This window comes from Gadus chalcogrammus, chromosome 13, assembly GCF_026213295.1.
Source record: "Gadus chalcogrammus isolate NIFS_2021 chromosome 13, NIFS_Gcha_1.0, whole genome shotgun sequence".
Taxonomy (NCBI): Eukaryota; Metazoa; Chordata; class Actinopteri; order Gadiformes; family Gadidae; genus Gadus; species Gadus chalcogrammus.
Genome location: NC_079424.1, coordinates 13,654,115 through 13,681,726, shown reverse-complemented (window position 1 = coordinate 13,681,726; position 27,612 = coordinate 13,654,115). Strand labels below are relative to the sequence as shown.

General features: G+C 45.0%; 1 protein-coding gene across 1 annotated transcript in view; it reads right to left on the bottom strand.

The window, feature by feature from the left end:
- The window catches only part of snta1 (syntrophin, alpha 1), a 32,444-nt gene extending 5,706 nt beyond the window's left edge, over positions 1 to 26,738 (bottom strand). Inside the window, exons 1-2 of the mRNA XM_056605696.1 lie at positions 26,376 to 26,738; positions 17,506 to 17,691 (exon numbers count right to left, since the gene is read on the bottom strand). Of these exons, the coding sequence (XP_056461671.1) occupies positions 17,506 to 17,691; positions 26,376 to 26,658 (469 nt within the window). The 5' untranslated portion in view covers positions 26,659 to 26,738. The remainder of the gene's footprint in view (positions 1 to 17,505; positions 17,692 to 26,375) is intronic.
- Positions 26,739 to 27,612: the final 874 nt, after the last annotated feature.

The following is a 27,612-nucleotide window of genomic DNA, read 5'->3' as shown; positions in this document are numbered from 1 at the left end:
AAAATAAAGAGAGAGATGCAGAGATGATAGATTGGACAGGAATACGAAGAAAGAGTCAAAGAAACATGTGAAGAAATACGAGAAGAAGGAGAAGAGCGGCAGCCGGAGAGATGTAAGACTTCGGGGGGGGGGGGGGGGGGGGATGATTTGAGCTGTCGAGCATCATGCATGATCAGCATCTCCAGTCAAACTGTTCAAAGTCTGCGATTCCGCTTTCAGAAATCTCTCAAGACAAGATTCTTGTCACCTTAGAAGGATCATGTTGCTGTTGTCTCGCCGAGCAAAACCATTCTCTGATAAAGACACCAGACCACAATCACAGGGGACATTTCAGCAGGCAGGCTTTTGATCATTGAAATGCAGTCGTGTGTTCCTGTCAAGCGGTACGCTGTAGCTCCGTGTCGGGGAGAAGAGCGGTTCAACAAAACGACTCGCAGGAAGAAAGAGTGGCTGTTGGTATGTTGCAGATTTTAATTTAAAGCATAAACATTTTGCAACACACACACACACACACACACACACACACACACACACACACACACACACACACACACACACACACACACACACACACACACACACACACACACACAAACACACACACACACACACACACACACACACACACACACACACACAGACAGACACACACACACACCACCCACAGACAGAGGAGCCAAGAGCTGGGTAAAAATAGGCGTGAGGCTTGAGGCGAAAGGCCTAGCTCTGGTTTCACCAGTGGAGCGGAGAAGAACGTCTCTCTCTCCGTCTCAAGCAGCGCAAAGCCCTGGGACCGTAAGACTCAGGCAGGAAGAGCAGCTCCAGCTACCTCCAGTCAACTCAGCGTGAACACACACCCCCCCAGTCAGCCCACCGAGGCCCCGGTCGTTTGACCCCGTTAGTCGGTCAATAAGGCAGGCGACCGGCAGGTCAGTCGGTCAGCCCTGTTCGGTGAGTGGGGCAGTCAGTCAGCAAGTCAGTCGGTCAGTGAGTCAGTCGGTCAGTAGCTCTGGCTCCAGCTCAGACTGCAAGAAGTCCTTCAGCCACCCACTTCAATTTTCCATGCGCTCACACAAGAACGTGTGGTCAAGGCGTAGTTTTCAATGAAACCTATTTTATACCAGACATGAATTAACATGGGACAGACACACAGTACACACGATTCCCTCTGGGATTAGGAGGGTCATCTGTATCTGGGCACTGTATGCTTTGAACGTTTATCAGTTACACGGCGAGGACATGTCAATGACGTCCGCAATACTATCCAGTTGTTATCTGACCCAAACCGGTTTACTTTCATACAGCGATGACGTCATCAGGGGCGAAAACATGGCTGGCTGAGATAAGCTTTGTTTTCCAACCTCTGCCTTTACCCTATACCTCAGCAAAATCTGTGTGTGCGTGTGGGTCGGTAACGGTATCTGTGTGTGTGTGTGTGTGTGTGTCTATGTGGAGGGGGGGTTTTGGGGTAAGGTTTTGGGGGTGGGGGGGGTATTGATTATTATGCAGCACAATTATCGCCAAACTCTGGTTAAATATAATTTGTGATGTTCTGTTTTGAACTCCCTGACTGCCCACACACAGGCTTGCCCACCTTGACATTAGATATAATAATGTTAAATATCTTGAGGAGTCAGCAGAAGATCCTTCATCTGTCTTTCACTGCAATTACATCATCCCTTCTGTAAGCCCCAAACTCTCTCTTGAGATAGTTATATTTTCTCTTTCTTTTAAATTCTCCTTTTCACTCTTCACTCACATTCACTCCCCATCTCTTATTTAAACTTCAGTACCATCCAATTTAATCCCTCAATTCTAAAAACATTCTACCGTTAGCAACCACACACACACACACACACACACACACACACACACACACACACACACACACACACACACACACACACACACACACACACACACACACACACACACACACACACACACATACACACATACACAGAGACATGCACACACACCCGCTGGGTCCGGGGCATTTAAGGCCTCTATGACCTTTAGTTCTATGTCTGTGTAATAGATTACCTACGGACATCTTTATTAGCCATGTCAAGTATCCCAGAATTAAGCTAGATATATGTTCCTGTTTTTGCCAAAACATGATTTCACCAAAACTGTGTCCAAACAGGTAATTTATTTGCCCAATCAACCAAAAGAAACATCAACATTATAATTGTTTTAGTTGAGAAGAAAATCTGTTAACTTTTAAGGCATAATTTTTGCAAATCGTGTATATTATATTATGTAACATGTTTGACATTGTTCCTGCCCCTAACCTATCCCTTGTTGCAGCTACGACTTTGAAGCAACATTGAACGTTCTAGTCTAAATGTTCACGTCTATAATTCGTTGCTAAGCCAAGCTATCCCTGTCCTGGCACCAGCAGGTCATACAGGTAGCCGCCTAGGTCCGGACCCCAGCCAGGGTCCTGGTGGACAGGGTGGATTATGGGGTCTGAGCCATGCGTCCTTGGGTGTGTAGTTGTGTACCTGGAATCCGTGAGAGATTCTTTCTTCCCCTCGTATTGATAGCAAGAGGACATCCTGTTCCTCCCATCGACTCATGTTTCCTTCTCTATCATGGTGTGAGGTGTTACAAAGCAGTCTGGCAACACAAGGTATCTCCAATATAGCACCCAGTCCAAATATTCATCACATGAAAAAGAAGACTGAGGGGAAGTTGTACACGTCACAATTTGAAACTATGAATGTATTATGATCAATCCTATAGAGCTTTAAGGTAAAGATGAACTCAAATGAATACTGTGTTGGTGTGTGACAAGGCTACACTATCAAGTACAGCCTGGGCTGATCCTTTCCATCTTAATGGCTTCATTTTGGATGGATATACCTGTTTTAAATCAAATGAATGCGAATCAATGCTAGCCTGTTATTTAAACGGAACCAGCGAATACTGACCATGGGAATGGGCCAAGATGATAGCGCCTTCAGTAGCGCAGAGTCATTGCTTTTGCAGTGCAGTTCATAATGGCAAACGTGGAATCAACAAACGGGGTGGGGTTGACCGAGGACTGGTGATGGTTACATCTGAACATGGGAGAGAGTGAGAGCGCGGGGAGGGTCAAACGACTCTTATTTACCAGCTAATATAACTCAAAACCATGAAGTTTTCCGCTTCAAAGAGGAGAGCAACTTAATCCCACAGGACAAACGCTACTCCACTGAAGAAAAGTAGGCTACATTTCCCCAATTACAGTCATCACTGCGTGTCTGTGTGTACGTGCATGCATGCGTGTCTGTATTTATGCGTTTGTGTGTGGGCGTGGGCGGGTGTGCGTTTGGGTTTGCGTGTGCGTATGTGTGTGTGTGTTTCTCTGCTTTTATTCTTGCATTGAAATCAAATCAAACAGAGCAGTAAGGAGTATAATAAAACATAAATTCAATAGCATGAGTTTCATATTCTAAAGAGGACATACAGAACACAACGTCTGCCTGTTCGGATCCTGTTGGTGTTTTCCAGATTACAGTTGCCAGGCCTACACTGATCCACGTATTAACAATCACAGGCCATTGCTTTCAACCTCCCTAGTATATGGAAGGGAGGGAGCAAGAACCAGAGAATCGGAAAAAGGGGAAAAAGGCAAGAGAGAGAGGGAGAAAGAGAGAGAGAGAATGAAAGAGTGAGGGAAAGAGAAAGAAAGAGTGAGGGAATGAGAGTGAAAGAGAGAGAGAAGGATAGAGTGAGCGAAAAAGAGAGAGAAGGAAAGAGTGAGGGAAAAAGAGAGAGAGAAAGCGAGAGAGAGAAAGAAAAAGAGTGAGAGAGAGAGAGAGAGAGAGAGAGAGAGAGAGAGAGAGAGAGAGATAGAGAGAGAGAGAGAGAGAGAGAGAGAGAGAGAGAGAGAGAGAGAGAGAGAGAGAGAGAGAGAGAGAAGGAAAGAGTGAGGGAAAGAGGGAAGGAAAGAGTGAGGGAGAGAGAGAGAAAACAGCTAAGCTCAATTCAACCAGAAACGCTGTCATGATTACTGGTGGCGGCACATTCAATGCAGAGCTAAAATTAGACCAAGATGCCACCGTTATTACTTTAGCTTATCTGGCTGCCAGTGGAACTATTTTTCACATATCGTTTGTGTGTGTGTGTGTACACATTTATCTGTTTGTTTGCGAGAGAGAGAGAGAGAGAGAGAGAGAGAGAGAGAGAGAGAGAGAGAGAGAGAGAGAGAGAGAGAGAGAGAGAGAGAATGAATGAGTCGGAGTGCGTGGACATGTGAAGAGTTTCTTTGCCTTGGCTGCAGAATCCCCAGCTAAGCTTTTCTCACTTAAGTCTTTTCACTGAAACTCACAAATCATGACCTTACATTTCAGGCCAATTCAGTTTTATTCGATTCACTTAGCTCAGCTTTTAAAAGCCTTGTAAACTAAACAGCATTGAAACTGTTGCTCTTGTGTTTGGAGGTTAAGCACCCAATACCGGGTCGACCATACCAATAAACAACAGTGTAAAGCAACATGTTTCGTCGTAAAACAGTTTAATCACTGCTGCATACATCTGCACACATCCTAGCCCACATGGCTTCTTCCTCACACATGCGTGAACGGGCACAGACACACAAAAGTAAAGGTAGGAAGGCAGAAGGAAAGGAAGGAAGAAAGACAAGAAACAAAGGGGAAACAGGATTGAAAAAGGATGAAATATCGAAAAAAGTAGATAAATGGTCGCTCGGATAGAAAGGAGTCATTCACTGTTGCTCATCTATGCTGCATGCAGAACAGCCTAACAGGCAAAGACGCATGCGAACACACACACTAATGCACACCCACACAGAGAAATCTCTCTCCATCTTGCATACACACGCCCTCATGCACACACGCAAACACACACATACGCACACACACACCACCGAAGTGAATACCCTCTTGGTAACTGTGGGAGCCCATGGAATGTCCTTTCATTGGCCGGCGAGTGACCTGGAAAGCATGCTGTTGGCTCTGGGAACCAAGTCCGCCCTGAAGGCTAAAGCAGCCCCCACACACTCACTCAGCAAGACACACACAGACACACACGAAAGACAGTGTACCTAGCGATGTATCCACATGTAGATACACTGCTCACTAGACCGTGATGTCCCATCTCTGAAAGGTGGACCGTCTCCCGGCTTGAGAAATCAAGTGCGATGGGAGACATTACGTCCCCTGGTGACATTTGGAATTAAATGGCATGCCTAAATGCGGTGTGTGTGTGTGTGTGTGTGTGTGTGTGTGTGTGTGTGTGTGTGTGTGTGTGTGTGTGTGTGTGTGTGTGTGTGTGTGTGTGCGTGCGTGTGTGTGTGTGTGTTGTATTCTGGTGTTTGTGTAGGTGAATTGCATTTGAATTATTGATTTTCTTCAGCTTTATTGTCATTGGAAGTAGTGTGAGTGTCTTAGGAGGAGTGTGTTGCATGTGCTGCCAGTACGTACGTCTGTTTTGTGCGTGTGCGTGCGTGTGTGCGTGCGTGTGTGCATGTCAACGTGGGCGATGCACTATCCTATTCAAAGTTTCTGTTGTGAGCTCTGGGATTATTAAACCCCTAGATCTCCAGCCCCTCTGTGTTCCACTGATTAATGTCTGCATCAATCTCTGGCTGAGAGGGTATGGGGGGGAGAGAGAGAGAGAGAGAGAGAGAGAGAGAGAGAGAGAGAGAGAGAGAGAGAGAGAGAGAGAGAGAGAGAGAGAGAGAGAAGGGGTGTATATAAAGGAAAGACTTACTACACATTTCCAATGGGTTTAGTTAGGTTCATCATCCCTATGGCCCATCTCATTAAAAATGTGGACAAATGCCAACCCAAGGGGATAACGGAGAGGATGGACAGGAGCGCGAGAGAGAGAGAGAGAGTGCAAGAGAGAGAAATAAAGGAAATAGCTGGCGAGGTTGTGTATGAGAGAGACAATGGGAGTTAGTGAGCGAGTGAGAGACAGAGCAGGAGAGAGAGAGAGAGAGAGAGAGAGAGAGAGAGAGAGAGAGAGAGAGAGAGAGAGAGAGAGAGAGAGATGGTGGTGATCGGAGGACACTGATTCAGACACATAGTGCCATTGCAGCCATTTGAATACTTTGCATATCAGGACTTACACGTATGTCTGAAAACAGCTTATGTCTCAAAAGAGTGAATTAATAATTCCTAATCCAACGAAGTGAAGGACAGCTGATCAAGATCTGATAGAGGGGTGTGGAATGAACATAACCTTCCAACACAAAGATTGCCACATTGTTTCAACAACCCACCTCCGATTGCGAGGGAGAGAGAGAGAGAGAGAGAGAGAGAGAGAGAGAGAGAGAGAGAGAGAGAGAGAGAGAGAGAGAGAGAGAGAGAGAGAGAGAGAGAGAGAGAGAGAGAGAGAGAGAGAGAGAGAGAGAGAGAGAATAAGAGGGAGAGGGAGATGAACAGGTATGTATCAAGATATTTCTTTCTGTAATCCGCTGTGCAACTTGAATTTCATTTTGAGGTCATTCCCAGACGCAGCGGTATGCAAATTAAAGTGATGGAGCAATCTGCCCTGCATTCTAATAAAGAAGTTGCTGTTGCCACTTTTGCAGAAGCCAATGTTATAAAGTTTTCACAGCTAGCCTTAAACACATCAATAATTGCACGGGAAGTCAATTGCTTGTTGGAACCGCTTACATTAGCACAAACACAAACACACACACACACACACACACACACACACACACACACACACACACACACACACACACACACACACACACACACACACACACAATGTCACCTGCACTCTGTTTGAGTTAGACATTATTTAACACCATTGGGAAAATGGATGCATCTAACAACAAAGTCTGCTCACTACTTCCCCCTGACAAATAGCAAATTGTGCTAGACCTCTGTAGTTTTAGGTACAACAGCTATTTTGTTGAACAACCTCTGAAGCAGGGGCCCCTGATGGGGGGGCCACGGGGTGCGGAGAGGGCCCCGGGTTAAGCAAAGCTGACAGCATGGAGCCTTAACCATGGTTCACTAGAGCCAGAGTGTTGTTTTACTAGAGCAGGGGTTGAGGGGCTAGGCTGATCTGCTCCCCACGCTCAGACACCACACAATATCTTCACAGACCAACAACTCCCATTAGACAAACAACAACAACCACAACATAGAACTAAAAATAAATAAATAAATAGAAACCACATCCCACGAAAGACAGGCAGACAGACAGGAAGGAATGTCAGGCCCTCCATAGAATAGATCAGCATAAAGGAAGTAGCGTAGTACAAGTACAAAGCCCTAATTGGTTTTCTATAAGGAATAGCCCTGCTTTGTGAACATGCTACATGGCTACGTAGATGCTAGTATGTTATCGGTCCTCCGTGATTTTACTGCTGCTTACTGGCGGTGCAGCCCCGAAAGTTTCATCAAGCTAAATCTTAAATTCATACCCGATACATAAAAAGTAAACTTTGACAGACGGAAATGCAGTGCAGTGTTTGGACCAGGACGGGGGAGTGGTAATGTTACTGCTATCATTACAGCTGACATCAACAAATTGGCCGGTGGACTGATGGTCGTGGTACACGAATGATGTGTGTGTAGCTTACAAACATTAGGAATGGGTTTCTTTCAATGCATATTAAATGGCATGAAAAATGGAAGCAGCCAAACACTCACACCCACATGCACCCGGCCACATGCACACATGCGCACGCACAGACACAGACACAAGACACACACACACACACACACACACACACACACACACACACACACACACACACACACACACACACACACACACACACACACACACACACACACACACACACACACACACACACACACACACACACACACAGTGGCGGAGAATGTGAAAGACAGCCAGGCAGGGGAAAACAGCGAGATGAGGGTGAGAAAGTTGGAGCTCACACTCTATGATAGTTTATTGTAATGTACTTGGACTAACACGGGAGTCATTCAAAGGATGGGAAGAAAGCAAAGCATGGGCGGTGGTCACTCACAGCAGTATATTAAACCCCCCTTCCCCTTCTTCCTTATAATATACTGTAATAAAAAGACAGTGCCAATTTTCCCCCGTCTTGATTTGAATAATGATTGAAAAAAGACCAGCATTATCTGCTGTTTTTGAGTGGGTATATCAAAAGAGTGCTTTATTCAGTGATTTCAAAGTGCTGCAGTCGAAACAAAATGACTAATAATGAGATGAATTAAACAGCTGGGGGATACTTGTACTTATTTACTGGTTCAGAGGCAGAGGAGAACGACGTGGGGGGCTACTGCGATGGCGGCCCTCCCACTGCTCGGGTCAGACATCATGATTTATACTTCTTTTTTATCTACAGCAGGCTCTATCGGCTTATGAAATGCACCCCAAATGATATGCCTCTAAAACAGATCAGAGAAAAATCACTGGATGGTTAATAAGATAAGTATTCCAGGGTTATGGTATAAACTCAGCGATTACAAGAGGTGTTGGGGATAAATCAGTGGTGGTGTTTCACTATTTTTTACCACTTCTGTCCACCTCACTCCATATCGGCTAGACTTTATTGTGTAACCAAAACACCACGGACGCCTCAATATATGGTCAAAACAAATGACAGTAAAGCACAACACCAATTGTTAATAAAATTGCATGATAAATCTTTTGTGTTAAGGTAAAGGATGCACACCTGGATGGTTGCATGTACTGTTGGCTACAATAAGGGACCATGGGAATCAAATGCAATTCAAGTTGTATCGATAATGGAGCCTGACCAGTGCAGGCACCGTTTCATTACAATAAGCCAGAACAGTAATACCCCGCTTATCTGAACGTCCAGAGGTCGGAGGATTTTTCAATTTGTTCCAAACTGACCCGGGCGAGATCCCCCACACTCTCGCCTTATTCCCTGCTTCGGACAAACTGATTTCCATCCTGCTACCCTTCCCTCACCTCCTCAACCCATTCCAACTATACTCCGCCTCAGACAGAAATATAAAAGAGGAGCCTCTGAAACTAATGAAAATGTGTAAGGAAGGAGAAGTCTGGAGGTGGCTGAAACTTGGGGGGGTGGAGGGAGGGGGGCTGTTGGAGTGGGCGGGGCCATGGAGGCCATCCAGGAGGTGAGAAGGTTTCATTTCTAAGTGATGATTATGCTGCCATGAGAATGGGGTTGGAGGAGTTTTAATAAAGCGGGCGGTGGGGTAAAGCCATGAGGCCGACATAGTTATAATGATGTAACTCATTTCACTACTCCATCCAAAACGGAGCGTAGCCCACTCCACCACCATGCCCTATTATATTCGAGGATGACACATTTCAACATGAACACACTTAGACTAAACAGTTGACTTAAGGTGAAGGCAGGGTTTATTAATTTCATACGTTTGTCCCGCATAGTTGCTGTCATCGCTGCTGCAAAGCCGGTGTCTTCTGTGTTTTGTAGACCATGCCAGAATAAAGACATGCACACGGACACGCACACACACACACACACACGCCTGTTGCATGCACACACACACACACACACACACACACACACACACACACACACACACACACACACACACACACACACACCGAAACAAACACCCACACACACACATTAACACAGTCAACCACACACACACACACACACACACACACACACACACACACACACACACACACACACACACACACACACACACACACACACACACACACACACACACACACACACACACACACAGGCAATTAAATGTGACAGGCAAGTCATATCCAGAACAATTGAAGAAGAGGAATGCTAAAGAGACCTATACTCCTACTGTTTGCCTTTCAACTGCTCTGCCCGGGCTGCGTTGACTGTGGTTTTGTCTCAGCAGGACTATTCCCCACAGAACAATGTAATTTAATTATCCAGCAATTACATAAAGTACAGTCAGTGTGGGAAAATATGTAAAATAAATTAATAATGAAAGTAAAGTGATAGATATAAATATATATGTATTAGCGATGAAAGACTGCAGCTGAGCGTAGAAGAATAAGCCTGACATATCAGACCCACTTCCCCAGTGCAATATTAATACATATGTAACCACTCTCATCATGGGGGCCCTCAGAGGGGGGGTGACGACACACACACACACACACACACACACACACACACACACACACACACACACACACACACACACACACACACACACACACACACACACACACACACACACTCAAACGCACAGAGCAAATTTCATTCAGAGAGCGGTTGCGGAGGATGCCAGCGAGCAGGGCTGGCAGACGAGCAGATGGATTAGGGGAACCTCTTGAGCCCGTTACACAGCAGCAACGCGCTGCTCATGGCACTGAGAAGATGTGGTGTGATGGTGCCGGGAGAAAAAGCAAGCCGGCTGGCACCCTGCTGGGCTCTTAATCACCCCCTCACCGCAGCGCAGCCGCTAGGCTACATAGCCGCCGGGCCATATAGCTGCAGGCCCTAAATGGGGGAGGGGGGGGGGGGGGGGAGTCAGAGCCAGAAAATAAGGGGACTCCAAGATGGGCAGGGACTCGATAACTTAGTAATCAAATACAGCGGGGGAGGAGGATCTGTGTGTGTGTGTGTTTCTGTGCGCATGCATGTGTGCGCTTGTGGCTTTGGGCAAAGACAGATCATTAATAAGAAAAGCGACAACAATATTAAATAGCATCAACAGAAAACTTTTAAACGATGACATTTTTTCTTTATACAAACCACAAGTGAACCATTAAACCTCAAGGACAAGTCTGACCGCCATCTGGTTAGCTGTAGCCTCAATGACATCAGGATGTGAAATGTGGTGGAATGTTTCATTTATAAGAGAGATTCATAGCATGGTGTGAATCACGAGGCAGCCATCCGATTGGCTGATCATTTGAATATTGCCCGCCTCCGGTAAAGTGAACCTCATTTCGCCCCTGAATACATTTTAACGGTTATTAGCATGACGAGCAATTCACTGTGTTGTTGACATTGTTGAACTTCACCACAACCTCCCGAGCTATCCATCAAGAAGGATATTGAATTACTGGTTCCCTGACTTTGAAGACTTTAATGAATAGTCCAGAATGAAAAGCAATTTGAGTCCCTCATCCACTCATCGACAGTGATCAATACTTTTAAATGGAGTAAGATGTTAGTCTCCATTATGCCATTGATTCAAGCCGAAGAATGTTTTCAAACAGGTGTGAAGACATTGGATCGGATGTCATGGATGTTTAACAGGGTAGCCTTGCTGTATTTGTATCTTAAAGTGCATTCAATCAAAAGCAACTTGAGAGCCCTAAGATGATGCAAATGGTCAAACAGACATGATATGTTTTAATGCTGCAACTTTTCCACATGCTTTAAAGTTCTGCATCGAGCTAATACCCTATGGAGAATACCTCAGTCTAAATCTATCTGACCCAGAAAAAAATTAAAAAGAGAGAGAGAGAAGAGAGAAAGCAGGGGAGAGGCAAAGACAGACAAGGAGAGTTGGTGCTAGCTGTGGGGGTTACCTCATTTGGGGTGCTGACAAATCCTTTCACTGCTCAGATTAAGTGCAGATCAAACCTCATATCACCCTAAACATTCCCGACACACGCAATGCTGCTGGTACTTGAAAAGTATTCGTATTTGGACACAGAGCTTGATATTCCAGGGAGTTATGGGAGTGCAAGCTACCAGGAAAGTTACCCTCATTTGACTCAATGGAAGTTCCTTAAGTTATCTATAGTATGTAAGTAGATATATAAAACATATGTATTTTTTTTTTAGGTTTTAAGTGGTCTCGCACACACTTTTAGACTTTGCACACGTCAATAAATCCCCTGTTGGCTCCTTGCATAACAGTCCAATTATTGGTAACGGAAAAACTCAGAGGAGGCACTCTGGCTAGCATGCCATAATGTCGCAACGCAAAGCACACAATGTACAATCACCACTCGCTCAAAGAACCCTTTATTTCTAGACAAGGGAATGTCTACAACCCACACGGCTCCACGGTTAAGCCCTGCCTAATCTCATGTGTCTGTTCATGGGGCAGGGGCCAAAGCGACCCTAATGAAAAGGACAGAGCCAGGGCACAGAGAGAGCGAGAGTCCGAGAGAGAGAGACACACAGAGAGACAGAGGGAGAGAGAGAAGGAGAATAGTGATAGACTGGCTCATTAGATGCTTTGGGTTCTTGGCTGAGGGCACTGGAACACTTTAATGCTTCCAGCAACCAGCCCTCCCTGTCTTGCTCTTTCAAAGTATCTCTTTCAGTCACACACTGATGCAAGCACACGCACGCACACACACACACACACACACACACACACACACACACACACACACACACACACACACACACACACACACACACACACACACACACACACACACACACACACAGAAACACACACACACACACACACACACACACACACACACACACACACACACACACACACACACACACACACACACACACACACACACACACACACACACACACACACACAAACGTATATGTACATATTCCTATTATGACCCCTACATAAAGTAGTGAAATTATCATTGGATTCAGGCTGACATTCAGCCTGATAATAAGCCTCGTTATACAGAGATGGACCCAGCCACCATGGGTTCCCTGCCCTCCTAATCAAATGCTTTGAATGCTTGGTTTCATACACACTGACACAAACTGAACGGTTTGGAAGCTAACGTTTTCGCTAACACAATAGCATGTGAGCTAGTCATCGCATAATGCTAAGTAACAAAACAGTTTGTCTTAGGTTTTATGTTCTGTGGAATCTGAAGAGAGGTCAAGGAGAGGGGATCATGCATAATAACTTAACACCATCTTTCAAGGGTGGAGAAGGTCTGGTTATTAACGTCCATCACAGAGGCACAGAAACCCCTTCCTTCTTTGGCCTCCATGCCAAACAGCACACAGTGTACCAGCATTATTAATCCAACAGCGAAAGTAACAGACACATGCACTCACTCACAGAGAAAGACAGGCAAATACTTGCAAAAAAAAACTTTTTTTCTCTTTCACACTCCCTTCCCATGGACTAACAGCCCGATATATACACCCATGGCAGCAGTATTGAATTGACTAGCATTTTGAAAAGTACAATTCGCCAAGCTACTGCCACATGCACCCATGCATGCACTTATGACCAATCACGTGCACGTCTTTCTAATCTCATCCCTGTATGCTTACATCCCATCCTGAGCACCATGTGTGTGTTTGCGCAGGCCTGCTGTGCAAGCTTGTGTTTGTGTGTGATGAATATTTATGCGCATGAGTGTGTGTGTGTGTGTGTGTGTGTGTGTGTGTGTGTGTGTGTGTGTGTGTGTATCCCTGTGTGTGTGTGTGTGTGTGTATGCATGACCATCAGACTGGTGGTTGTCCAGGGAACGGTTCAACCATTCAGCCAGCCAACTGGTCCCCTGGTTGCAGTGTTACCCTCTGCAGTAATGGAACGGGTCCGGTCTGCTTGACTGGCTGGCTAACTGGTGGCAGTGATGAATGGTGTTTCACTCCGGGGTAGAATTCCAAATGGGACCCAAGAAAGCACACTTGGCTAGTTCAAAGGTCACACAAGACATGTTCCCGTCCCTGGAGACATTTATGTGTGTGTGAGAGAGAGACGTTTATGTGTGTGTGAGACATTTATGTGTGTGTGAGACAGAGAGAGAGAGAGAGAGAGAGAGAGAGAGAGAGAGAGAGAGAGAGAGAGAGAGAGAGAGAGAGAGAGAGAGAGAGAGAGAGAAATGCAATTTATGAGTTTTGTAGTTTAGAAATTGGTGGATCACCATACTTTGTACTCATATACGATATTATGCATTACATTTTTGGGCTTATTAATCAGAAAGCATTTACATATAATAGGCTGCGCTCAAGTTTAGCATGTATGTGATTTGCCAGCAGGAGATTGGGGGACAACATTTTATAATAGCGGATTGAGAAGCAAATACCGGTGTAATTTTCATAAATGTCCCTTCTCGGACTACGGATTAGGGTGAGAAAATACCTTAACCTTGCATCACTACTATGGTGGTATCCAAATAATAGTATTTACAGACTCTGAGGGTATTGGTTACTGTGCACAGACACACTGTAGACACACTGTATATCACAATTACAACTCTCTCATGACCTCACTGGGTGTGGCATTTCTTTGGAAAATAATAACCAACAAGTCCCCACTGTCTTTCTCTTGACTACACACCCACCTTACCTGCACACAAACACACATTGACTCGTCCACACACACCAACAAACATAGACACAGTCATGTGCGCACATGACTACATACACAGATACATTTACAAACACACACACAAATACATACAAACTTTTGTCCACACACACAAACACAAACATATTCACCCATAAATAGAAAGAGAGAGAGAGAGAGAGAGAGAGAGAGAGAGAGAGAGAGAGAGAGAGAGAGAGAGAGAGAGAGAGAGAGAGAGAGAGAGAGAGAGAGAGAGAGAGAGAGAGATAGAGAGAGAGAGAGAGAGAGAGAGAGAGAGAGACAGAGAGAGACACACACACAAGTATGCACTTGGGCAGAAGCACACATTTTTTCAAAAGCACAATCACACAGACACACAAACAGACGCACACACACATTGTAAATGTCAGTGGCCGGAAATGAGGGTGGCTGTGGCTTTACGGTTTCATCTTCCCTGTTATATTTATCTGACCCCATTAGGTGTTTACAGTGTCTCTTCATCTCACACACATTGATTATTCCATCTCAATGTTGATAGAGTAGGGTGTGCAGAGGAACACAGACGGGACCAGGACGAGGTGTATTCATAGTGCGGCCGGCTGAGTGAACCCCCCCCCCACCCCGCCCATGGAGGGGAAATGCAGAGAGAGCTGGGAGACGTACCTGAGGTCACAGCCATGTCGCATGAACCCCAACGCTCACTGCTGATTGGTTCCGTTCCGTTCCAAGATCAATGCTGATGTCCAGGGCATGCGTGGGAAGGATGTGGTGCATATACACTGGTTTTTGGTTCCTCTCGATGAGGTTTGATGTGAACAGTAAGTTTTATCCAGCGGAAGCACTTTCGATCAATATTTAGACTTTGCTGAGCTCTGTGTGAGACAACAAGATGGTTCCGGTGCTGTGACAACTGCTGTAGCGACCGCACATCTTGTGTCAGCCCGATGTTTATAAATAGATCTTTGGTTGATCATTGCATCCTGACGTCTTCATTCTTCACACGTGGACATTTTTTAATTGGCCAAAATATCATTAAAAACCATACACTGAAGGACTCTGGAGGTAACATCTTGGTGGTATCTATGTGTGTATGTTCGCATGTCAGGAATGCGTCTGATCAATTACGAGATCATTCATTTGTACAAATGAACATGGAAACATAATCCTCAGCACTCAAAGTTACACGTGCCGGTACTTGCAGCCTATGTTGTTTGAGTTGCCAATCCTTAATGATGAAGAAAGTACAAAGATGCATCTATGTAACTCTGTGGCGCCTCACCCAGACTGACTCAATCCAAACAAGAGCAGACACTCCCGCGCACACACGCATGGGTGTGAGTGCACGGGCATGCACGTCTCTTAAGGAAGACTGCACTCCCTGAGGTCATGGTGGAGGGAGCGGGTTGATGTTGGAGTTTTGGTGAGTTGAGGGTGCGAGAATGAAGCCGTGAAACGGTTTCAGAGACGGTGGATCACTGCACACCGCCAGTGGAGCTGTCTTGATATCAAACATTGTGTGTCTGGAGTGTGGGGATGGTGCAGTGATTTCCTCTGACTGTACAGCACACATTGCATCTGCAGCACCAGGCCGGCATTACCCAAGCACCCCCCCAAAGCACCCCACCCTTGTAACCATGGTTTCATCACAACCATGTGGTAAGAAAAGCATTCTGCGTTTTCCGCAAAGGGTTTTAATTGAGGAACCAGCAGCTTTCATGCCTTATAGAATATGTGAACATGCAGACCAAAGGGTCCCATCGGGTAGGAGTGACCTTAGATAGACATAACCCAGATCCACATTTTGTGTGTTCTTGTGTTTGTGTGTGTCATTGTGTGTTTGAGTGCATTTGGGTATGTGTTGTTGTGCATGTGTGTGTGTGTGTGTGTGTGTGTGTGTGTGTGTGTGTGTGTGTGTGTGTGTGTGTGTGTGTGTGTGTGTGTGTGTGTGTGTGTGTGTGTGTGTGTGTGTGTGTGTGTGAACATAAGATGGAACTTTGGTCTGTCCGTTAGAGATTGACCATACAGATCATAAATAGAAAGATTGAGCGAATTGTGTAAAAACTGAATAATTTGTGCTTTTGTGCAGCCTACTTTAATAATTCCCACAAAAAGAAGAAGTAATCTTCAATTCTTTGTGAAGTTGTGCAAATGGCTATGATGCAATCCGTTGGCAAGCAATCTTCATCTTTAATCTGTGTAGGCTGCCAAGTTACATTTACTAAAAGCCACACACCTGACTTCATCATTCATACACACACACACATGCACAAACACACAAAGACACACTAATAAATGTTACATTACTCTAAAGCTAATACCAGGGAGAAGAAAAGAGAACGAGAAAAAGGGCGGTGAATAAGAGAGATCTGAAGGGTGAGATATTTGATCGCAGTGGGTGAATGTAACCGTTTGAGAGGGAACTTGGGGCGTGAGACAGTGTTCAGACCTCCCTCTCTGTGAGGTCTCTCTCCCACGCCTCTCTGTTCCGACACAGAACGGAGAGAGATATTCACGTCAGACGTGTTGGATGCCCGGAAAGGAATCATTAGCATGTTCAATGCATGTGTGTGTGTGTGTGTGTGTGTGTGTGTGTGTGTGTGTGTGTGTGTGTGTGTGTGTGTGTGTGTGTGTGTGTGTGTGTGTGTGTGTGTGTGTGTGTGTGTGTGTGTGTGTGTGTGTGAAAAAAAAAGCATGGTTTATGCTTGCTGTTTGAAATTAACTCATTTGCATGATTCAAGGTAGTTTAGAGATCAAAGATCTGACCAAAACGCTACAGCTCATCATATTGGACCCAAAAGGATAAGGAAGAGACCCTTATCTAAATATGTGCTTCAGTTTTCCGAGTGAATTTAGCAGTACACAGCAGTAGTAGTATTTATCCTGAATATGCTTCTCTCTGTCTTTCTGTCTGGTCACCTCTATGCAAGTAGCTCTGGAGCTGTGTGTCTCTTGTTGGTCGAGACGGGATTATTCGTCCCACTTTGGATTTTACATTTCCCAAGCGCTTTCAAGTGCTTAATTATCACTTCAAGTGTGAACATCACCCTGGGACCTTCTTCCAATGGCACGCCAGCACAAACAATACAAATCCGAGTCACGGTACGACGTAGAAGTCAATAATAACTCTACAATTATGTTTGTATATATAGACGTGTAAAGGACATCTCTGACAATTAGTTATTCGCCCTCGTATCCGGTTGGTCCACAGTTTATAGAACAAATCCCATCACTGTATCACAGTACCCCTTGTAGCCATGGGATCCGGCTGGTGCACAGACATCCCTGTGCAGTACCACTCATGACCATTGGGGGGGGGTCTTACCTTCGAGGATGACCTCCTTGCCAGTCTTCTTCAGGGCCTGCACGGCCTCGTCGTGCGTGGCCTCCCTCAGGTCATAGCCGTTGACGGACAGGATGGCGTCGCCGACATACAGGGCCTCCGTCTGGTCAGCCGCCAGACCCTTGAAGATCTTGGAGATGAGGATTGGCATCTTGTTCTCTTTGCCCCCTGCAAGGTGACAATATGCGTTTCACGGTGAATAAGCAATGAATGTTGGTTGGTTGGTCTTCAAGCACATTTCCAAGCAAACGCATTGAGTAAACAAATGTATTTTAAGGATAAGATTGGCATATATTGTCCTTAAAATGTATGCTGACAAAGGATGTCCTGAAGCAGAAATCGTATTTGAAACATGAGTAAGCATATTGTGACATAATCAGACATTTGTTTGTAATGTTGTCCCCATTCTCTTAATCAGAACTCTCCGAAGCTTGGATACATGTGAAATTGAGGTTATAATCATATCAAATCAATATCCTGTGATTTTCAAAAAAATCGCAAAAAATCACAACTCATTTAAAATATTTCACTGAGGACTGAGCAAGAAAACCAATAACACCGATCACCCGAAAACAGTTTGGCCAGCAACCAAAGTTTCGTATTGCTACCATTCAACAATGCAGCTCCACACCGGGGACTCTTTGGGCCCTATTTTAACGGTCTGAAACGCAAGTGGGAAGCGCAAAGCGCAAGTAGCTTTGTGGGCGGTTCTACGGCGCTATCGCTATTTTACAGGCGGATAAATGACGCTTGCGCCGCGGCGCAAGTGTCAAAAGGGTTGGTCTGAAGCAGCCTAATTACCCGTAGGTGTGGTTTGGGCGTAACGTGCAACAAACCAATGAGAGTGCCAGCTCCCATCCCCTTTAAGAGCCATGAGCGCATTTGAATCGGACGAGTTGATATTTTGACAGCGCGTCTGCAGTCTCCGAGAATTTCATACTGCAAATGGCTTAGTTTATTGCCAAATAGCCTAATATGGCATAATTCACACATGGAATATACTGAGTCCTCAAATACATTTCGGCAAAGAAAACGTATGATAGGCTATAACATATGATATGCGGTAACTGTGGTTCTATTTAATGATATACGCAATACATTATAAACATTGTTTCTTATCAGTATTGTATGCTATCCTAATATGCATGTGTCCCCGCGGTAATATAGGCCTACATTGCCATTGATTGTATTATGCGTTACGTTTTTAGTTTGCCCAAGTGAAGGAGTTCAAGTACCTCGGGGTCTTGTTCGCGAGTGAGGGAACTATGGAGCGGGAGATTGGCCGGAGAATCGGAGCAGCGGGGGCGGTATTGCGTTCGCTTTACCGTTGTTACGAAAAGAGAGCTGAGCCGCAAGGCAAAGCTCTCGATCTACCGGTCGATCTTCGTTCCTATCCTCACCTATGGTCATGAGGGCTCGGTGATGACCGAAAGGACGAGATAGGGATAGGGTGAGAAGCTCAGCCATCCGTGAGGAACTCGGATTAGAGCCGCTGCTCCTTTACTTAGAAAGGAGTCAGCTGAGGTGGTTCGGGCATCTGGTAAGGATAAGAAATACCATGCAAATTAAATTTAAATGAAGTGAAATTTCGAGGTTGGAAACTGGGCGCCTTACAGAGCACACACGCGCGCCCGCATTCATTCATTATTTTTAACACTCACTCGCGGTAAAACAATGTTTTTCACGATCAAATAGGCCTACTCATCAATCCTAAAAGTTATGGGCATGTAGGCCTACACGATGTCTGTGTCAAGAAAATATGTGTTTGCTGTACGGTGTTTGCAGATGCATTGATTTAAAAGTACAACTTATTACCGCTGCATCAGCTGTTCTTTCCCAAATAATTTACCAAGAATGTGCGGCTAGGTAGATGAGAGAAGCAAAGTGTATGCGCGAGGTGCACAAGCAATCCGTATGCATCGCATGCGCATGTATGCATCCGCCCTTAAAATAGCGTCTGAACAACGCGCCACTGACTTTAAACCAGGTATTTCCTGGTCAGTAGCGCAATGGTATTCAGAGACGGCAAAATACCGTTTGCGCCAGAACACACCTCCTCCTTCCGCCGAACCGCCCCTTGCGGCGCATGATCAATCCCTAATTTACCGGCGAGTGGCGCTGGTGGGAAAAGAACGCTTTGCGCCAGTTGTAAACTAGCAACGACACATGCGCCAGTGACTAAGTCACTTGCACCGGATGCAAGATAGGGCCCTTTATGTTCAAGCACAGCCTTCTACTGTTGGCCGGGCGGGTACACTCTGCTCAGATGCCGAATTTAATATGGATGTGATTACAACCGCCTTCTTCACAATACTTAATAAACTTTGATGTAACATTTTGTTTAGGTTTATGGTTAAGTTTAAATTTAAGTTAACTGATCTCTTTCTCCCCATTTGGCCGTTATGAGGAACTGTGTCATTTAAAGTAGAAGTGGACTTGAGAGTAATAACGTAATCCTCCACATTTGTTAGATCTACCTGTATCATGTCTAACCTGCTCAAAGTGCAGATTAGGATGGAGGCAGACTGCTGCTCCTGTCTTACCCCCACAGAGATTCTTGCAGTTTCTGCTTCCACCACTCTTCAGCAGATATATATTGTCAATAATGTCTACTGCCAGTTGGACTCTGCCCTCAGGCCACTGAGGAATCGTCCAAAAGGGGTTTCAATCACATTCATTTTGAATACATTTTCCAGAGGTTGCCACCTCCTTTTTTATACCTTTTTGCTTTAATTCATGTATTCTCCTTCAGAGACCAGAGCGAAATAAAAGGGTAGAAAATGAAAATCTTGGACTGAAATACTATTTCCACTGCATTTTAATCATCTAGCCCCCATCAGGTTAAGATGCGCCGAGCCAGAGGTGGCTCCCACTCCTCCCCCACTGCTTGTGAAGGGACGCGTATGAGAACATTTCTGCTGGTCATTTCCCTTGATGCATTTGGAATAATTAAGTACACTATACGATTTAGGATGCTGAGTTTAGAGTTTGAAATAGTGGCCTTTATGGGTACAAAGCTAGGTATAAGGGTATGTTTAGCTTAAGGGTTTGGTGTAGTTAATGTCAGGGTAAGGAAAGCAATGCATCATGGAAACTGACCACACGGATACGTGTGTTTGGCTACATCCTTGCTACTGACTTGATCAAGGAGGCCCCTGGGCACATTGGGTCCTCCTCTAGTCTGTAAGGTCGTCATGGTGGATCAGAGCTCCATGTCATCATACCTCATACACCCAGTATGGTTGTATGAGTACCAGTAATATGGGTCTGTTCTTAACCGATTTTACAGAATTCCCTGTTTGATATTTGAAAAATAAAAAAATAAAGAAATGTACATGCAAGCCATTTCACCCTAAGGACAAACAGGATTCAGAGCTTCATCCATCAGGGAATATAGACCGATCACATTCCTTTCAGACAGGCTATTTGCTCTTTTCCCACATGAAGAATGAAAACAAACGAGGAATGAGAATGAGGTAAACAAGCAGGTGTCACCCAGCAGAATACATTATAACTCAATAACTTTGATTAAAAGTGCAGTACGGACATGGGCATGCTTTTTGCTGTTAAAGTTACAGTTACAACAGGCATAGATGTTGAGGGGTGGATTTCCCAACTATCGATTTCCCTGTGAAATATTGGTCCTATAAAAATATGACACCCCTCCTCCACATTTCCATCCAGATAGAGGACCCGCCTTAAAAGCTGCTGACGGTACGATTCAAGAGTACTTAAGAGAGAGAGCAAAAAAGAGAGGTAGGGTTTTGAGATAAACCACCCCAAAAACCCCCCTCATTCTCTGCTCCCTCCTAGTGGTGCATATCACGCACGGTTGATTGACCGGTCAGATGGATTCCCCATAGGGATCTGGGAAGAGGCTGTTCATAAATGAGCCGGGAGTGGTCTAAAATCGGAATCAGCTCCTACAGGGGCAGATAGTGATGGGTACCGTAAGCCGGTATTAATCAGGCCTCAGGCTAAATTATTAAAGACTGTAGTATCGACAAGCTCCGAAGTCCAGTACTGCAAGATGTATTTGTGAAAAATTAAGGAAATGGATTTGCCCCATGCATTATCGCATGGGGTAAAGGATGTGGGAAGTCTCGAGTGCCAGTGACGGCTTGCGGCCCATTAAAGAGGCGGAACAAAAGTTTCCCTTTAGTTAACGTTATGTAAATGAATGTGGCGAGTGTTGGGCCATGTGATTTGACGTTCGACCTTTACTGAAACTTGACAGACCATACAGACGGACCAGAATCGTTCCTGGTTTTAAGCACTTCCATCAACAACGTTGCAAATCCCATAAACAGCAACTAGGCGCGCAACTAGGGGCGCAAGGCGGTGCAACGCGTTGTCAGTCGCTATGCATGGCGTCTGGTCGGCTGCGTCCTAGGCCAGACGAGCCAGGGAGCGCTGCGTTCTTTATGTTTAAGAAGCTCTTTTATGTGCTTCTTTAAATAACAATGGAATCATTAGTAATATAAGACTGAGCAACGCTTAACAAACATAGGCTAGACAAACATCATTTCACAGCCTGAGTCTGAAGGCATTTTACTATTTTAATGCTCCTCTCTAATTCGTGGATTTTTTCGTGCAAAAATATTTTATTATTTTATCAAATGGATTCAATTTATGCTCACATATTGTTATATTCAATTGACACATGGATAAGGACAAAGCTGTACTGATATACTGATAGTTTCTAAAAGCTACGCACACTGCTTTACAGTACGATATTGTAGTGCTAGCTCACACTAAATCTTTGGGATTTCAACCATGGCACTTAAACACCTCGCTAAATGGCCACTGAGGATTAACAATAAAACACTGAAACAGGGGGAGAAAGAGAATACTGACAGGTGAAAGTCTCCTGTCTTCTGAACGACTTCTACTAAAGTGCTCTCCCAGCACATCCCGTTCTGTCAACACACCAATCACACCTCCCTTTTACTGGAAAAGGGACGTCACATCGTCCTATAGGGCCCACCAAGAAGCTATTTTAAAGGGAATGAATACATGCATGCATACGTTGGGAACAAAAGCACCCTGGTTAATGGTGAAATTGGTGACAAATTGAGGCAGGCCTGACACAGGTGTCAGCATGACACAACACAGCTTAAACACGAAAGGGATGACGGTATGCTTAATTTGAATCCGCAATGCAATTGAATTGAATAGGACAATGGCCTTTGCTTTAAGGATGCAAGGCTTTAAGGATGCAAGGCTATATACGAGTTCATTGTGCAGGTCAATAACTGATCGTTAAGCAACATGAGTGCATTACTTACAAGAACACAATAACCTTTTTTAAACCCAATTCCCACCTGAAAGTTTTAAGTTCCCTCCTTAAACACAAAATAAAATCAAGAATGGTGTAAACAGCCCCTAACATCTGTGTGCATTTTTACCCACTTCGATCCAACTCTCTCTCTCTCTCTCTCTCGCTCTCTCTCCCTCGCTCCATCCAATCCTGTAAACTCTTCCAGATCTCCGCTCGGCTCCCACATCCCTCCTTCCTTCCATCCTCTTCCTTCCTCTCTCCCCGTCCTGCCTCCATCAATCCCTGACTCCCTCCCTCGCGCCAACTTTAGATGTCCAACAGAGAGCTGTACAGTAGGGCTGCAGAATGCCACTCAGAGGTAGCAAGAGGGGGGGGCGGGTGTGGGGGTGTCAGACGGCCCGACCTGACAGGTGACAGGTGAGTGATGGGCGCACTTGGTGTGTGATGCAATTAATTAGGCTATTACGTGTGAAAATTGAGTGTTTGTTGTGACACGTCTTTATGTGGAGGAATTTGCATGTTTAGCAACTTGCACTAGCCAGAGAGCCCAGACGCTGGTGGCTATGGAATACTTTGACAAAGTACTCCGAAATATCACAGGTATTACAATAAGACCTTATCTTATATATTGTACATATTATTATACGTATATATAGATATAGATATAGATATAGATATAAAGTATAGCCTATAGTTAATTGTCTGAACATATACCACACTGTATCAATCAGACTTTTAATTGCATCAACTGACAGCTGCAAATAAGGCCGCATAACTGCCATGGTTGCCATCGGTGACCCCCAATCATACTCTATTGAGAATAAATAATGTGCAACAAGTGCATGCTAGCAAGTGTCAGTCAACTTTGCAGACATCATGTTTAAATGTGCGCAGAGAATGTTCATTTCTAATGGACACCTGTGTAATAGTTAGATAATGAATAGTCTGAAATGTGCTCCCAGGTCAAGCATGACATGTCTGCAGGAGCCTTCACACCCAGCTTCCAAGTCTACTCCTTAAATTTAGACGCTAGAGTGAAGGTCAGATGCCTCCATGTCTTATGTGTGTGTGCACGTGCGCCTGTGGGTTCCAGTGTGTGTGTTCCTGTCTGTGTGTGTTTGTGTGTGTGTTGTCTGTGTGTGTTCCAATGTGTGTCTGGTGTGTTCCAGTGTGTGTCTGGTGTGTTCCAGTCTGTGTGTGTGTTTGTTCCAGTGTGTGTGTGTGTGTGTGTGTGTGTGTGTGTGTGTGTGTGTGTGTGGCGACGTGGCGTGCATGTGTTTTCCCAAGCAGGGGTGGGCTCCCTAAAATTAAACCCAGTGGAGAGCAGGACTGGCAGCCACATAGCTTTCATCCTTGGCCAATGACAACTGCCTGCTGTGGACTGCTACTCTCAGCTGTTCACATTGTGGTGGGTCAGCTAGCCCACCAAGAGCCCACACACCCCCCCCCCCGCCCCCCCCGACACCGCTTCACACTCTGGGTGATGTTCTCCCTCACTCACTCATTCCTTCCCCCTTTCTTTCTTTCTTTCTTCCCCTTTCTCTCTTTGTTTCTCTCTTTCCGTCCTTCCTCCGTTCCGTCTTCCCTTCCTTTCTTTCTTGATTTTTCAACTTTCTGGCTTGCTATTCAAGTCCCTTTGTATGAATCAGCTTGTTCTTCCTCTGTGTGTCTGCCTCACTCCTTCAACCCCTCCTGTTGCTCCCACTCCGGCTCTTGCTCAGTGCCTTTGAACAACCGGCGGTGGTGACGCTTTCACTTCAAAGAAATAATGATCTTCTATTCTCTATTCTTTTTTTTACAAAAGCCTCTAATTTGCACAGAGCTGGACGGCGCGATTGTGTCATTAAGCGTCTTCCTGGGTTGTTCAGGAGGTACGGCGGCTAAAATTAGCATGTCCGCCGCCAACCGTCACCACAATGAGGCAACTTTGCATCATTGCTGCGGCACGAGGCCAGAGTTGCCCGTCAACCCGGCCGCCTTCCCCTGGCAGTGGGCCAAGAAAGAGGTGACAACTAGTCAAACACAGATAGACTACAGACCTTTCAAGGTGGGGAAGCTTTTTAGACAGACACTTAAGGATGCCTGAATGTGAGGTGTCCTCCCAATCTCACATGGCACACAAACAATGCACCCACAGAGGGGGGGTGACGGGAGACACACACACACACACAAACATACACTCACGCATGCACACACAAGACACACACACACACACATACACTGACGCATGCACACAGACAGACACACCCGCACGCACACGCACATGCAAACGCACACGCCCACGTGCACACACACACACACACACACACACACACACACACACACACACACACACACACACACACACACACACACACACACACACACACACACACACACACACCACACACTATTGTATATGCAGAACATAAACATAAAGCAGCTGGAAAGATGGTGCAAATGCTCACCCCAACAACCGTCCTCTGTGTTGATTATATCCATCACAACCACAACAAACAGGAACTATACAAACTATAGTCCTATGTGTCTACCTTGTTATTACACAGTAAGGTTACACCCATATGCAATATAAAGCAATTTGAAGGAACTCGTCATATGTGCTCAGACAGATTTAGAGAATACACATCAACAGCTTGCCTCAAATAATTAATTCAGAATACTATAACCGAAGGGCAAAGAAAAACACACGCATATTTAATGCCTTTACACATAGCTGCGGGGCAGGCGGCTTTGTGCACGCCATGTGTGAAGAAGGAGTTTGTTATTCTTCCCTTGCAGGCTTCCGTGTGAGATCATCTCTGAGATAGCTACCTGTTGTTACAGGTGAAAGAAAGCCCTTTCATCAGCCCCTAAACCCACTACACTGCAGAGCGCACAGGTATGGAAGATAGGCCACTACACATATCCGGTCCCAAGTGTCTTCCTAAACAATAGCAATGACAGTGGAGGGGTTTCTCACATATTACAATAGAACTATGTGGCCTACTTTCTGAACAGTTTTTGTTTTACTGCTGCAGCTGTATTTGTGCTATATCTAACGTTATTTTAAAGCATATCCATTTTTGTAATATGAACATGGATTGGGGACACAAACACACAGATATATTTAGGGGCCTATATTTTTATAAAAGTATAATGTATTCATTTATATATAATTGCAATAGATAATAGTTTGACGAGCAGAATATAAATCAACAGAATATAAAGAAGCATGGCGTTGGGTTCTCTGGAGGTTAGTTGGTAGTTTACCCTACAGCCATTTCCTGGGACTGAAAATGCTCCACGGTGAGATAACTGAGAAAGAATCTCAGCTGTCAAATCTTTTTGTGCCAGTATAAACAACGCTACCGCATATGGTCGCAAATAACAGCTTTGACTGCAGGAAATTAGACAGACGAGCGCGCTATGTCGCACTTTGGTGAGCAACTATTTAAAGTTGACTGCTCTCCGAGACGCCGTCTCGCCGTCGTCGGATAACTCAAACTTCATTCAAACTCGGCAAACGCCGTCGAACTTGATTTAACAACGGTGTATTCAATTCGCTCGTATTTTTTTTTTTCGAGTTGCTTACCTTTGATACTGATCCCAAGTCCTCCAACATCTTGTTTGGTGACCCGCACGGTGCGTTTCACGTTAGTGATTGTATCTGGTACTGGGGACAGGCTGAGGTTCGGGGGGTCACCGTTCACGGCACCGACGGGAGTCTGGTTGGGTTTCACCGAGTCTTCGTTCACCTCCCCGGGGCTTATGGTTAAAGTATCGTCGCTCAGCGTGGCCAACACCCGGATCCAGCGGTCCACGGTAACTCGAAGTTCCAACAGTCCCGTTTTCTGTGCTTTCATCGCGGCAGCCATGTTCAACGCATTCCTGGAATAACTCTAGACGGGTTGGCAGTCCTGTAAAGAGATAGGGGTGGGGGAGATGGTAGGAAGGGGGGTGGGTGCATACACCCCACCTTCTCTCTCTCTCTCTCTCTCTCTCTCTCTCTCTCTCTCTCTCTCTCTCTCTCTCTCTCTCTCTCTCTCTCTCTCTCTCTCTCTCTCTCTCTCTCTCTCTCTCTCTCTCTCTCTCTGTCGCTCTCTCGCTCGCTCTCGCTTTCTCCCTCTATTTTCTCTCTCCAAATTCCCCTCCAGAGGTTTACACAGTAGGCTTCAATAAGTAGGCTACAGTTAATTGAGGAGGATACGATTAGTAACGGTGTTGACATACACTCAAGGTTCACAGAGACGCATGTTGAGTGTATAATTAATGAGCTTTCGCGGTTGGTTTAGTGATGGGTAGGCCTATATCACAAATAATGAGATTGAACGCCGAGATCAATGAAGTACTTTGCAATGTGGTTATTAACAGTGCATATCCGTGCAGTGATATGCAGACAGATAAATCCATAATTGTATACAACTTCGAATGCTAAATAATTGCTGTTTTCATTTTTGCCTATTATGCGCCTGTTGAATCTTCTTTTTTTCCAAATAACCTTTTTTTTATTTCCACAAAATCGCTATCTGGGCTGATGTTTGGTCAGATGGGTATCGACTCAAAGTCTGAAATGAGTTTGTCAGAGTCAAATACTAGGCTAAAGTAAATATTAACAAGTAAAAAACTAAAAACTGGGTAACCCCAAATATAAAAATAAATTAAAGAAAATATATATCTGCAGTGCATCCTAAAGTGTAGTAAAGTTCATCCCAGTAAAGTTAATGCGCAGGCAGCAAACAACACATTGTAGCATTGACAGTGTTAGATCAATAATGGCAAATAGTGCTCCATTACACATTAGGACCTCCTGTGGAGGAACAGAAAAAATA